The sequence below is a fragment of the Thermobia domestica genome, chromosome 17 (genome assembly GCF_964235325.1).
Source record: "Thermobia domestica chromosome 17, izTheDome1.hap1.1, whole genome shotgun sequence".
NCBI classification, from domain to species: domain Eukaryota; kingdom Metazoa; phylum Arthropoda; class Insecta; order Zygentoma; family Lepismatidae; genus Thermobia; species Thermobia domestica.
The window spans coordinates 125,090,434-125,106,610 of record NC_137470.1 but is presented as its reverse complement, the minus strand read 5'-3'; the positions used below and the strand labels follow the sequence as shown (position 1 = coordinate 125,106,610).

Genomic DNA, 16,177 nt, shown 5'->3' with positions numbered 1-16,177 from the left:
GGTGAATAAATATTAGGTGTATGGTAAGAGTTGCCTTGATGGCGACCATATTCAAATCCGCCATTTTGAATCAGACAACAGTTTTAAACAACCGCATAACAGTGACACCTTATTAATAGCAAATTTTTACCATAACTCCAACGGTATAACCATTTTTGCTTTATCATTAACCAGCACAAAATTAAATGGATCTCTCCTTACGACTACTGCTTTGACGAAATTGTTAACGACAAATGTGTCAAGTGTAACTCGATTGCCTTTGTCAGGTGTGCTTACTGTGAGCAGAGCATTTGTGCAAGTCATGCACTCTTTTCTGAACTACATACTGATTGTACTAATTGAGGACTTTCTGGAAGAAAGACCCAAGTTCAATTATGACTCAATTCCACTTTGGTCATTTTCCCTTAAATTAGCAACTTGTTTATGCGATAACAAATGCTGGTTAATGATAAAGCAAAAATGGTTATACCGTTGGAGTTATGGTAAAATTTGCTATTAATAAGGTGTCACTGTTATGCGTTTTGTTTAAAACTTTTGTCTGATTCAAAATGGCGGATTTGAATATGGCCGCCATCAAGGCAACTTTTACCATAGACCTAATATTTATCCACCTGCTTTTTATTTAATTATTATCATTAACACAAAATTTACAAGGTGGGGTAAAGGATTAATACATATACTGCAATAATATTTAATTTCCCTGTAACTTTTTACCAATTGCGCGTAAATCAAAATTAACGTCACCATTGTTCTTCTGAATGAATTTGCGCCTTAAATCATGTATCACATGACCCTATTTTTATTTTAAAAACTTAACCTTAATTCAAAATGGCGGATTTCAAGATGGCCGCCGTCAGGTATACCCTTACTATATGACTTCCCCCAAATCCCAATATGTACCCATATATTTGTTATTCACCTTTTGTCGTTACAAGAGGTCTTACAGTGCTTTTACCTCCAACTGTATGAAGACTATTCTGTACTTCCATGTGATGTTCTGGTAGCTGTATCTCCTAAACCCCTGGAGCTTCGCACCTAAAACTTCACTGAAATACTGACCACATTTAGTACTACTTTCCCATATGTGTCTCAGTCAGCAACTCGATTCACCCAAACGTAAGGTTTACTTGTCAGTAGGGAAACTGCTTAGCGAAAATTACGAACAAAGGTTTTTTTAATGTGTACGACGTTACTAATAACAAAATGAATAAGAAAAGTAACAAAATTTAAGGCTTCTCTAAAAAGAAAGGTATTTGTCTATTTAGTATTAGTTATTTGAATATAGTTGAATCCCTCAGCACAAAGTTGTAGTGTACTAATTTGCAATATTGCTTACATTGTTTATAGTCTAAGGTAATAAACTAATTAATGTTCTCATGTTTGGGATCACCGACCGACCTTACGAAGCGAATTTTATTCATTCTTAAGAAAAAATCAACAATTTGAAAGCACAGTGAATTGATTCTAGAGTGTTAATTTCTTTTCTACAAGTTCGTCGTGGATTCGTAGTTATGCGTTCAGAAGACGTCTGAGGAAATTAACACATAAAAGAACATTTCCCAAGTACAAATAACATAATTCTTTACTAACAAGGAAAGGACATGAACCTGTCAACGAGACTTCCTAATCAAATCTAGTCCGTTTGATAAACATAACAAAGATATGTTCATACACCAAAAAAAAAATATATACCCCATGAACAACGGAGTAAGTCCCTGGAGCCCATTGGTTCTGTTAGTATAAAGAAAATCCTAGACTCGCAGTGAAATAGCTATTGCATCAACACTGTTCATTGGGAAATCATGGTTTATAGTTCTTTCTCTTCAGCATGAAACAAGCTTTTCAGAAGTGCTATGTATTGGGGTCCCTAACGTAGTTGAATAGGCAAAACTGGAAGAATGTCGGAAAACTTCCCTCCAGAAATCCTTCCCATCAACTTTGTACCCCTCTGGAGTGGCGCCGGGTAAAAGTGCACCATCCAAATGCATTTCGGAAAATACTATAGGTTATAAGAAATGTGTGTTCTAAGTTTTGTATTGCTAGACAGAATAGGTATGAGGGGAGAACGTGTATTGGTGTACAAACTTTTCCCTCATATATATTCCGTCTATCAATACAAAACTTAGTACAGTCATTTCTTATACCCTATACTATTTTTGAGATACATTTGAATTGTGTGTTTTTACCCGGGGCTTCTCCAGAGGGGTCCAAACTTGAGGGGAGGGTTTTTTTCCCTGACATTCTCCCAGTTTTGCCTGTTCAAGTACGTAGGGCCCCCAATACATATCACTCTGGAAAGCTTGTTTCATGCTGAGGAGAATAAACTACAAAACGTGAGTTTCCAATGAACAGTGTTCATGCAATAGCTATTTCTCTGCGAGTCTACGATTTTCTTTATACTGATAGGGTCAACGGGCCCCAGGGACTTACTCCGTTGTCCATAGCACCTATTTTTTTCTGCATGAGCATATCTTTGTTACGTTTATCGAATGGTCTAGGTTTGATTAGGAAGTCTCGTTGACAGGTTAATGTCCTTTCCTTGTAAGTTGAGCACAATGACGAACAAACTTAAGATAATAATCATGCCCAGAGCCTTGTGAGAATTACTCAGTGCTATTAATGAACCACTTTACGCATTAACAATATTATTTCATCATAATATCTTCGCGCTTGCTGTCGTTTTCTTTAGCCCATGCAACATACTTGTAAATTGTTTATACTAGTCCATGTAAACATTTATAAATCGACTGAGGTGTTGTGGACAAATGAGTTACCATTTAATCCAACAACAGATATGGTAGCAAAGTAATGATGACAAACTGGTTACAATTTGCTTATTACTGAATAAAATCAAATGAAATCTCTACTTTTCCACGAATATGTCCTATAGGGAAAGGGAGACGGATGATTAATGCAGGTGAATGATATAAAAAAAAATCATTGAAATAGTCATGTGGGACGAAATGTCAGAATCGCGAGTAAATCCACGGACACGATGTTGTCCACCACAAACTCATATGGATTAGGTTTTAAACAGGGACCCCTTACACTAGGGGTGAGCGCTCAACTCGTTTCTCCACCGTGTTCTTTGATGATCAATATTTGTGATATATCATGACTTGTAATAAACACAACATTCTGTTCCAGAGAGTGATGTAATATAAGAGAAATCTGTCTACACGGACGAAACTTAACAAAAGGCAAGATTCTTAAATTGTTTGCTTTTATGATCTTTTTTTTTTTCGTTGCTGATCTCGGAAAACAGAAAACGCAATACTTCCATGATATAATCTTTTGAAATTTATCACCATATACCATACATTAATCACCTCAGAGCTGACGAGAAAAAGAGTATAAGTAAAATCCGTGTTCGTACTTAGAGCACTATTTCGTATGAAGTTATTGAAAAGAAATGTTAAAGTTTCAAAGTAACAACGCATGTAATACATAATGAATTTCTGTCAATGTTCCTGTTATTCATTCTCGAAAAATCCCGAACGGTAGGCAGTCAAAGCGATTGGAAATACGAGTATAGCTCTTAAATAATTTAAATGCAAAACAAAATTACTTAGGCCCATGTATGAAATCGTATTATTATGATGCCTAGGTTTGAGAACCGGCACCTAGGTCACAAGAAAAAAAAATTGATCACATTTCCTGTAAATACTAACAATATTATATTATAAACTTATGATGCTATTTCGACAGCTTAACCATCTGTCTCCCTCTATTCGCTACAGCTTTCTTCAGTTTCAAACCACGGCGATGACAACGAAAGCATTTCCTATAAATAAATGTTGTAAAAATAAACCTTTATATAATACGGTTCTTATGACATTAAAATAAGAGAAGTTGTAGCAATACTTTTGGATGAAGGAAAATGTGCGGATACGGTAACTTTCTAAGGGGTTGAGAGCTCTTTGGTGTAGAAAGTGCTTATTTATAGCCGTAGTATAATAGCATGGAGATTCACGAAAAAAAATTCAAAAATAGAGAAAAGCTACAATGTAGTGGCCTAGATATTCTCAATTTGAACTGCTATAGTTACTTAGATTCCTAATGCTATTGGTGTAATACAACAATAAAGTAGCCCTGCATAAGTGTACAAGCATCGAAAATATTTGTTGTAGAACATTAAAAATGACCTTTATTGTATTTTAAACTAAGAAAATATGTCTTATTAAATTTTATTCTTCTATACAGTATTTCTTATTTTGCCACTTTTCCATTCACTATTTCAGTAAATGTATTTGTAGTTTACAGGAAGAAACTGCAATATGAAAAGATCCCTGGAGCTTTCAATGCGTGTCACAGAGACATACTGATCTGTGACATCAGGCCAAAACCTCTCTTTTTGTTGCCCTGACGTAATCAGCTCATTTTTGCATGTTTTAAAGCGTTGTATCTTCTTAACAAAGAAATATTTATCTGATATTTTTGTTCTGTGGTATATTGAAGACTAGTTCTACGCCACGATATCTTTAAATTACAACTTTTGGTCAAAAAGGAAATGTCCATTGGCAGGATAGGCTTCTTCGAGCTTAATTTTGTTTATTTGCTTATCATCTTGTTATCTTTTACTATGTTTTGCGAACATTTTTGTATATGGAACACTTCCTATCATTTGCAATTACAATCACTCAATTTAAACCTAACACGGAAGGAAAAATTTAATAAATATGAAAAAGCTTAAACTGCACCATATGTATAAGATTTAATTAGCATAGGTGCAGATACACAACTCCTATAATGCCATGCTAATGCCTTAGATCTATGCTTCCCTCCCAAAATTTACTAGTAGACTAAGATTATTGTTATTATTAAGTATTCTGCCTGTTGGCAAGTCCTGGGACTAATCATTTTCTCTTTCTTAGGTTCGGTCCTGGAAATGTTTCTTTGATGTTTCTCGATCTTCCTGTTTTAACTCCCAATATTTTCTTCTATTTTCAAATTATCTATCACTTGTGTGGTTCTTACTTTTCACTTCCCTTCCATCTTTCCCTCTATGACGGTATGAGCAAGACAATTTCCTCGCAAGATGTGTCCAACCCAATTCTCTTTCCTACAACGATTGTTGGTTAAAGGTGTCCTCCAAGATACCCCTTCCAAAATCAAGAAGACTTTGACCTCGGTAACGTCATAGCAACGAGTGAACGAGCGAGGCTAGCTATTTTACTATGTTACAAGTGAAATACCCATAGTCGTAAAAAGTCGTTCTTCATTAGTATGTTTTGTGTCTAAGATTGACTTTTACTCGCTATTTAAACTAGTAATTAAGCTTTTCTTACATCTAACAATTTAGAAAATTAAAAGTTATAACTCGGGAACTTAAAAACTGCACAACCTAATATTTCACGCATTAACAAATATATTAAGGTATACTATCATTCAAATTTAATCCAGATCTTGAGGGTTTTTTTTTTTTTTTTTTTTGAAATTGAGAAACTGCTTTGCATTCTTTTAGTTCTTGCTTGGTTGGATATAATTTCATCTTTAATTAATTTTACTATGTTTGCTACTCCTTTCAGAATTGACTAACGAAATGGCTTTTAGTTGTTTGAACTATGACTGCACTGAAATTGAAGTGGAGGTAAAAAATGAGTCTTTCGAAGAATGCAATTATAAACTTTGTAATAGCAGTCCTAGCGAGTTTGAATGCAAAGATCCTCTTGCAACATCTGTATTAAATTTGGAAGGTGGTGAGGAAGAAAGTGGAACGGAGAGTGATAATGACGTTACACTGTTCATGTTAAGAGAAACTTCAATACCTAGTTCAGAAGGTACTGAGCATGAAACAGTAAGAGATTGGAAATTAACGTCAGAAGCAGTATGTTTGGTCAAGCGTTTACCAGTGTCTGATATAATTGCGAAAGGATTTCACAGTAACAGGAAACAAAAAATCACCAATTCTACAGACACTTTGGAAGAATCAAGCAGCGACATATCTGGCACCAATGAAGGCCAGAGCGAAGAGAATATTGACCAAAATGATTGTCTAGAAGTAGGTAGCGGTGCTGAGAAACTCAGGTATGATCAAATGTGTTATTTTCTTTAGAGTATGCATACATATATATTATAAACACTTTGAATACTTTAGAGCAAACTAAGAGAAGATACAATGTATTGCCTAATCTTTTAAAGGTTGGACAGTTCGAGTGACCTTACCTGAAATGAATTTTGATTTAAGTTACTAAGATTCACTTCTTTGCTTCAAGCCTTGAATGATAGCAGTGGCCACCAACATGCTGTAGGCTAGTGTGACAGGAAACGCTTCCTACAACCATGCGGTAGCTAAGTGGAACGATCATTTAACAGTAACATAATATAAAATACTGTAGAATATTACTAGTTTTAATACGGATACTCTTAAATTATTGTAGAAAGTATATTTATTTTATTAAGGGAAAATTCACTAATACATGTTGTAATAAACTGGCAAAATGCTACATTGTCTCAGTTGTACACTTTTCCTCTAATTCACAAAATATTTTATAGCCCAAAGTACTCCCATGCGCAAAAAATATTGCGCGTATACTGTAACTCACAATTTTTCGCAATTATTCCATTTTCCATATGTTTATTGGTAAAATTCAGTTATTAGTACGTGGAGATAATAGAAAGCAATCCATCTAAGGAGATATTTCCAAAAAATATAATAAAATAATAAAAATATAAGCAAAAAACAAAATTATGTTCGGTTTTGTGTATACTGGCAATAATGTTTTCGAGGGAATTTTTGGAGTAGCACAGCACGATTGCAGAGGGAATAACAAGATTAGTAGGAGAACAGCTGAATCAAGGAACTGGAAATTGGAGCAACATATTGCATTTATTGGCTTAAATCTAGGGTGTAAATTGTCTGCCAAATATAAATTAGCTTCTGTAAGCAAGATGTTATACGGAAAATATAAACAAAGAGAAAAACTGTTGTCTTAAGTTTGGAAGTGACATGCTCTATAGCCATGAGCATTTATTTCTTAAGAAAAAAACAAGCAACAAAAGAAAATTTGTGTGGTCAAGTGGGTAGAGTAACGGACTAGTAATTCTTATACTGTTTTGACACCAGATCGAATCCCATCCGGTCCTGTTCAATTTTTTTTTCTTTACAAAACATTGTAGAAAGTGTATAATTTTTATGTTAATAAAACTGAAACAATACAACTAGGAAATAACTTTTTGTTTCCTCTGATGACGTATTTATTTAGAATTAGTGTACTATTAGTAATATCGATTGCTTTCAGTTTATGGTGTTGTATAGCTTCCTTTATCATCCTCTTTTCTTGAAAAAAAAAATCTCCAATAAAGTATGAAAAATATATATCTTAGTATCAAACATGATTTATCGTGATGAAATAAACAAGTTTCCCGTTATTAAAAAATAAAACTATAGATAATCATTGAATTTGGTCTTTAGGTTTTTATTATGCTATATATATTCTTTATAAGACTATACTTTATAAGGCAAGATGAGCGATCATACCCTCAAATTTAGCTAGTGAGTGAAAGATGTTTTCGGCACAAATATTTTACAGGTTTAGGTGCATGGAACACCAATACGCCATGGTCTTGACCTTCGTTTATTTCACATTATTATCCGACATATCATAGCAGGTAAAAAGCAGCATCAATCGGCAAGAAGAACTGCAAGTTGTGGTCTTAGTCTGTTTCTGATGCTCCGGACTCGATCGCCTAGCACGCTCGTCTATACCTGGACTCATACGTCTATCATTCAGTGCAGGCACATATCCAGCTTTTCTTTTCGGAGGGGACCCGACACGAATCCTCGTAAGCACGTAATTCTAATGTTTCCAAAATATCAATAATAATAATAATAATAATAATAATAATAATAATAATAATAATAATAATAATAATAATAATAATAATAATAATAATAATAATGCAACAGTTCTGTATTTCTCTTAAACGTTTCTTACTTGTCATTTATGAACCGGTCAAACTTAATTCTAACTCACACGAAATCAAAAAATATTTTCTAGAGACATGTAAGGAAAACTGTTTGCTACGTATATCACATAAAAAAAATAGCAAATGGCAATGAGTGTATCGTTCTAATACAGTAATGTTATAAACAGACCGGAAACGAAATTGTAATCCCATTTAAAAGTGTTCTTTAATTCCACCTGGTATCAATGGCATTACGGTATATTCTTACAAGTAACACTTCCCAAGTGTAACACTCCGATTTTGATAAAATTTGACAGGCAGATACTACACATAAAATAAACGAATACATGTTTTTTTTATTTTCTGCGGAAAAACTGTTTTACGGGGGCAAAAGCACTCACCCAAAATTTTGAAAGTTGACGCCCGAAAGACAAAAACAAGTGGACCAAAGTGTACGAAATTGTGCACAGATATGGCAGACGTAAAATGAAGGAATACGTGTTTTGTATTTTCCTGGAAAAAACGGTTAGGTGGGACGCAGACCCCTCCAAACCTTTGATCATGAAATATCAAAAGTGCTAGTAACAATATGTCTGATGTGTGTAAAGGACGAAGAATTCCGATGACACATTGTGTATGGACAATACGCAAAAACTAAACGAATGCCTGTTTTAAGGGACAAAATCCCCCATCCAAAATGATGAAAGTTGACGCCCGAAAGGCAAGAAGAAGTGAACCGAAATGAATGAAATTGTGCACAGATATTGTTGACGAAAAATGAGGAAATATGGGTTCCGTATTTTCCTGAAAAAAAAAAAAAAAAAAAAACGTTTCGGTGGGACACAGACCCCTCCAAAACTTTTATCGTGAAATATCAAAAGTGCTAATAACAGTATGTAAGAAGTGCTTAAAGGACATGAAGAATTGGAACGACACATTGCGTAGGGACAATACGCAAAAAAAAAAAAAAAAAAAAAAAAAGAATACGGGTTTATTTTCTGCGAAAAATTGGTTTTAGGGGGCAGAATTCCCCACCCAAAATTTTGAAATCGTGCACAGATATTCTAGACGTAAATTGAGGTAATTGTGTTTCGTATTTTCCTGAAAAAAAGCGATTGAGTGGGGCACGGACCTTCTAAGCTGTTGATTAGGAAATATCAAAAGTGCAAATAAGTATGTATACGTCAGAAGTTCCTAAAGAGTATGGAGAATTGCAACGAAACTTCGTATAGGGACAATTTGCAAAACAATAAATGGAATGCATTTTAATTTGTATGAAAAAACAGTGTTGGGGCCTAGAGCCCCTCCAAAAAAAGTTAATATTACCGTAAAAGTGCAGGAAGGAGTGGACCGAAGCAAATGAAATTGTGTGTAGATATTGTATAGACTGTATGTAAAATAAGGACTTTCGTGTTTTAATGATGTCCCTATCAATTTTGGCACATCAACAGCAAACAGGAAATTAATCGGCACGTGTGTTTGTTTATGCGGAAAAACATTGTAAGGGTTAAAGTTGCCTCGTAAAATACTACAAAATACGCTATACTGTTTGTGCTTGTTGTTGATCTGCCAAATTTGAAGAAATCTGATGGAGACACTTGTGAAACACGAGAGGCTTTATTTTTCATATCCAATATCTACAGACAATTTCATTCGCTTCGGTCCAGTCCTTCCGACACTCAACGCCTCGGTCCACTCAAAAGGTTTTTTTTCTCTTTTCAGGAAAATACGAAGCACGTATTTCCTCATCTTACCTCTACAACATTTGTGAACAATTTCATTCAGTTCGGTACATTTTTTCTTCCCTTTCTTGCGTCAAATTTCAAAATTCATGCGGGGGACCTTTTGTCCTCTAAAACCGTTTTTTCGCAGGAAATAAAAAAGCCGAATTTGTTTATTTTTTGCATATTGTCCTAACACAAAGTTTTGTTCCAATTCTTCATGTAAATTTAGGCACTTCTGACATACTGTTATTAGCACTTTTGATATTTCATGATCAAAGGTTTGGAGGGATCTGTGCCCCACCTAACCATTTTTTCCAGGAAAATACAAAACACGTATTCTCTAATTTTATGTCCGCAATATCTGTTCACGATTTCGTTCACTTTGGTCCACTTGTTTTTGCCTTTCGAGCGTCAACTTTCAAATTTTGGGTGAGGGCTTTTGCCCCCTAAAACCCTTTTTTCAGCAAAAAAAAAATAAAAAAGCACTTATTTGTTTATTTTATGTATAGTATCTACCTGCCAAATTTTATCCAAATCGGAGTGTTACACTTGGGAAGTGTTACTTGTTAGAATTATAACAACAACGCATTGTCCACAGTTTGGACACTGACTCAAAGTAATCTGACATAAATAAAAAAAAAAAAAAAACTCAAAAGGGAAAAAGTAGGTTTATTAAAAAGTGCTTGAGGTTTGGTAAGGGACAGCTTCCAGGACCTCACGCTGGATACGTCACTGAGTCAATGCATTATATTTGTTTCTTGCAAAGATGATAATTAGATGCGTAATGTGTAAAATTATATCATAGTTTGACTTTTTATAGGTCTTTCCTTAACACATCCATATTATCCGGCGTTCTGCCTGCCTGTTTTATGTCGGATAAGCGAAACTCTACTGTATTTTCAGATAGCATATACACAGGAGCTAGAGGTCTGCACGGGCCGGAATTTTTAGAACGGACCCGGCCCGTCCCCTTTAATTTATAATCTATAGGCATTAGCGGATTAAGGGCGGAGCCAATGGAGCCCAGGGCCCCCAGCTCAGGGTGCCCTTTAAAATCCCTCTGTTTAATACTTACGCTCGCGGTATCGCTAGATTTAAGTCTTTGCATCAGCAGCATTTACCTGTTAATAATGAATGAAATTATTTAATTGTTAATAATGAATTTAACTAAACTAATTATTGTAAACTTGAAGCACATTCAAATATTACAGCATAGTTCTCGGTAGTTCCATAAGTAATTTCAGAGACCACGGTGTTTCAGTGGTAGAGCGTTCACCTTTGGTGCATGGAGTCTTTGGTTCGATCTATGCTCGCGCCAAGTGAACCTTGTGCTGGACAAACACTGTGTGTGTGGGTTTTCTCGAGGTTCTCCCGTTTTATCCCACTTTTTTCATTCCACCATTTCATTCATTTCTTATCACCACTGTCTCCTTTAGCCTATCCGGCATAATCGTGGGACGTAAAACTTAAAAATTTCATTTCAAATCATTTCAATCAAAAAACAGTTGCAGGAAGTATGTAATTTCGAATAAAACAAACTACTATATACAATTCTGAGTATATTATTCTTTTATGAAATTCTCGCGAACCTTATTTCTAAATTGAAGGGTAAGAAGACTAAATGCATTCTCTTATTATTATAGACCCATTTCAATTGAAGCAGTTGGAATAGTTAAAAAAAAAAAAAAAAAACATACCCTATATTCCAGTGTGCCACAATCGGTATAACGCGCCACACTGGTGTGTCCAGCAAAGTGAACAGTGTGACGCAAACTTTTTCCTATTATTTGCAAGAATATTTGTCGAGTTCCTGTTATTTATTATTATTATTATTATTATTATTATTATTATTATTATTATTATTATTATTATTATTATTATTATTATTATTATTATTATTATTAACGATTTTTCAATGGATCAGCTGTCTGTATACGGTTAAGCAACCACAAGTATCACATTGAAGGAATGAGTGTAATTATTTACTTTAATAGTAATACAAAAGTCTATTTGCTTGTATATTCTACCGGTAATAACTGCATCCGTCTAGAAAGCTAGGACTAACAACAAAGGGATACCAAGTTGTGACCACACACCGCCCCAAATCGTGGGTGCCACAAGTTCTCTTCTACGCCTTAGAACAATAAGGGCTGTAGCGTTCAGGGAGAGAGGAAAACAACTTAATTCCATTGCAGTTATATGCTTATTAAATGTTAACTTATATTTATAAATTATGTAAGTGATCGTATCGTTTTCTGTTTATTATTATTATTATTATTATTATTATTATTATTAATAATAATAATAATAATAATAATAATAATAATAATAATAATAATAATTCTTATTATTATACATTTCTTAATACGTTGATTGCCATGTGTATGGAATTCCATACACACGGCTGTCCTGTACAGTAGAGCGTGATTATTTTCCATACGCAAACAATGTAGATATTCCAAGTTTGTTGTGTTCGTTCTATAGGTGTGTATGTAATTAGATACATATGGCGTAGAAATCAAAATTTAATGTCCATGCCACGTATATGAAAAACCATACACAAAGACATTTATGAATAAAGACATTGAGTTTGAGTTTAACGTCTCGTTCAGCAACGAAGCTATATGAGACGTCGGCCTACTGATTAACGTGGACTCCGAACCACGTGAGCTCTCGCCGGGAATCGAAGCCGGGTCTTCCACACCAAATGCGCGTACGCTAACCACTAAGGAGCTTATGAACAGAGACATTTATGAGCTAAAACAAAGGCGAAAACAAAGATGTGTGATGCGATTTTGAGTTTATCGTCCCTTTCAGCAGCAAGGCTATATGAGACGTGGACCTACTGATTAACGTGAAATCCGAACCACATGAGCTCCCGCCGGACGAAAACAAAGACCTTTGGAATTGACAATTGTTTGGGCATTCCAGTCGAACCTACCTAATATTAACAACGTTTCTACGATAATTTCGTAACATTGTATTATTTCTTTTGTTGATTAGCTTGGTTAGGCTTATTTAAACACTTTCTTCTTTGCACCGACGTGTCACATCTCTTGGATGAAGAAACACTAGCTCTCACTGGAAATCTAATCCAGAACCAATGCACTTGAACCATTTGACCACAACAAGGCACATTTAAAAAGAAGTTTCGATTTTGTTCGGAAAATTGTGATTAGGTGTAACATTTAAAAATATATTTAAGAAAGGGTACGGAGTAAACGCACTGTACTTTCTCGCTCGAATATTTTACACTGGCTTATGTTAGGCTGCAACTGTTATTGATACATTTATTTGGGAAATTGCGAATACAATAATGTTTTGGAAAACTTTGCTAGAAGAAACTTCAGGCCCAAAAGTAAAGTACCCATTGGTCATATTTCCGTTAGAAATAACTTGATCCATATATTAGAATTATAAAGGATATAATTGTATGTGAACTATAAGCAAAAGCGTCTGAGTAATTTCTGAGAAAATTATGCAAAAAGTCACCCCCAAGAATAAATTATCCCTTGTGGATCTTTTCAGTATAAACGAGCTATGCTATATTGTTAGTGTTTTCATAAAACATTTATTTATGAAATACGAACACAATCACCTGAGTCGTTCTTGAGAAAATCGCAGGGTAAAACTTACTGTCAAAAGTAATATACCATTTCTAGATTTTCCGGGTGAGGGAATTATACCATATAGCTAGGTTATTTATGTAATACGTATTTATAAAATATGAACAACAAACATCTCCTGAGTTGTTTTTAGGAAGGTCATCGGGAAAAGCTTACCCCCAAAGGTAAACTCTTCTATCTGTAATTTTGACAGTATATCAAGTAATTTTTAAGCAAATCGTCGGGAAAAATTTCACTATCAAAGTAAACTATCTCTTTTGGATTTTTCTTTTCGGAACAAGCGAGTTATACCATATTGTAAGATTATTACAGAAAATATTTTTACTGAAATTAGAACAAATTTCAGTAAAAATACAAATTTCAGTAATAACTGAGACAATTGTCCAAAAAAATCAACCCTTGAGAAAACCACTTCTTCTGTATGTTATCGGAATAAACTATTTATGCTCTATGTTAATTTATTAATGAAATATTTTTTTACGAAATATGAACAAAATTGCCTGAGGCGTTAATGGGAAAACCATCGGGGGAAAGCTCACCCTAAGATTAAGCTACTCCTTCCAACGAGTTCACATATTGTTAGGTAATTAATGATACGTTTATTTATGAAATGTGGTTGAGAAAATTGTGCAAAAAGAACGCATACCATACAGTAAATTACACCATATATATTTTTTCAGAAAAATTATTCATATGTGGTGGAGATTTGTTAATAAAATATATATTTATCAAAAGTAAATAAAATCGTCACAGCTTTTTTTTATTTCAGAAAATAGAATTATTTTAAATTTTAATCCTTCAGTAAATTACCCTTCCTTTTAAGTGTCGAAGGACATAAAATTCGAAAGATATTATGTTACTAAAACGTTATGTCTAGAATTCGGTGCAGATACGTTGAACAGTATGGCCTCTATTTGAGTGCGTGTAAAAGCGTGACGAACCGAGAGACAAATAGATGGACAGACATCGAAAAATCATTTTTTTCGCTATGTAGGAGCCATGTAACTTGAATTTATTGAAATCTGGTATTCGGTTTTTATAACTATCACTTTCTTTTTTCGTCGCTCGAATGTGAAAACGAATAGGCCTACACCGACACGTAATGTGATAATTCGTAATCCCAAAAATTTAATTTGTTATGTTTAATGTGTGGTTACTCTAAAAAAAAAAAAAAGCTTATGCATGTTACATAATTTTATTATCAGTTTTTCACGCTACTGTATAATTCGGTACGATTATAGGTAATATTCATGGCATCTTTTGGAAGCATTCGCGTTCCTCACAAAGAGAGCTGTAAAATTTAGTTTTGTTTAAAGAAAGCACTCTTGATTATTTTTTTTCACACAGACTTGCATTTCTTGCACTTGTGGATATGAAACAAAAGGAGAGAGAGACAGAGTCAATACTTTAAAAAGAAACACACACACAGAAACACTAGAACAGTTTTTTTCTTCATGACAACGAGCTATCGCTGTGACTGTGTTCCTCACGCTGTGTGTAAAGCTGCAGGTTGCTCTTGTTTTGTTTTTTCCTGTTCCTGACTCACAGACACTCGCAGTGAGTTGAAGCTGTGTAAAAACGGAGAGGGAACGGTTAAGCATACCATACCATAAACTAAAAACAATCGCTATTAGTAATAAATAGTAAACTAATTCTGAATAAATACGTCATCAGGAAAACAAAAAGTTATTTCATTATTATATTATTTCGTTTCTTATTAACTTAAAAATTATACACTTTCTACAATGTTTTGTAAAGAAAAAAAAATTGAACAGGACCGGATGGGATTCGATCTGGTGTCAAAACAGTATAAAAATTACTAGTCCGTCACTCTACCCACTTGACCACACAAATTTTCTTTTGTTGTTTATCTTTTTCTTAAGAAATAAATGCTCATGGCTATAGAGCATGTCACTTCCAAACTTAAGACAACAGTTTTTCTCTTTGTTTATATTTTCCGTATAACATCTTGCTTACAGAAGCTAATTTATATTTGGCAGACAATTTACACCCTCGATTTAAGCCAATAAATGCAATATGTTGCTCCAACTTCCAGTTCCTTGATTCAGCTGTTCTCCTACTAATCTTGTTATTCCCTCTGCAATCGTGCTGTGCTACTCCAAAAATTCCCTCGAAAACATTATTGCCAGTATACACAAAACCGAACATAATTTTGTTTTTTGCTTATATTTTTATTATTTTATTATATTTTTTGGAAATATCTCCTTAGATGGATTGCTTTCTATTATCTCCACGTACTAATAATTGAATTTTATCAATGAACATATGGAAAATGGAATAATTGCGAAAAATTGTGAGTTACAGTATACGCGCAATATTTTTTGCGCATGGGAGTACATATGTTAGTGTTATATTATTGCGTAGTTGTAAAACTGAGATCATCTTATATACAGGTGCCTCTTTAAGAATGCAGTTTCCGAATCACACAAACAAATTATCATAAAATTTCTTAAGTGTTGAAAATTACGGAACTCTTTCACCGCGTAATTCACTTAGGGTAATTGTTCAAACATTCTTCTATATAGTATCACTAACAATTTCTATTTGGTCTTTTAACTCCGAATAGAATAACGTTCAAGTTTAGTAAATAAATGTAATAATCAAAATGTTAAACTAATATATATATCAATCGCTAATACGCTTAGTTTTTTTTTCCGTTGTTACTTTTTTATGAAATATATTGTTTTAAAATACATTTTGCACTTATAAGTTTTATATAGTACATTTTCAGGCAAATAATCTATTTAAGTAAAATATCAATTCAATAAGGAAATATGTCTAAAAAATTTAATTACATGTTATGATGTTGTTATTGTATTATTACGTATACTAGATTATCGCGTCTAATCAAACTGCCTTAGAGAAAAGGAATATATCAAAGGAAGTTCAAATGTTAAA

At 33.8% G+C, this 16,177-nt stretch overlaps 1 protein-coding gene across 2 annotated transcripts in view; it reads left to right on the top strand.

Moving 5' to 3' along the window:
- Nucleotides 1-16,177, top strand: part of LOC145674320 (uncharacterized) — a 54,664-nt gene that overhangs the window by 13,184 nt on the left and 25,303 nt on the right. For both annotated transcript variants that reach the window (XM_081744222.1, XM_081744221.1), the window contains exon 2: nt 5,529-6,027. In XM_081744222.1, coding sequence (XP_081600348.1) covers nt 5,543-6,027 — 485 coding nt within the window. In that variant the 5' untranslated portion in view covers nt 5,529-5,542. The remainder of the gene's footprint in view (nt 1-5,528; nt 6,028-16,177) is intronic.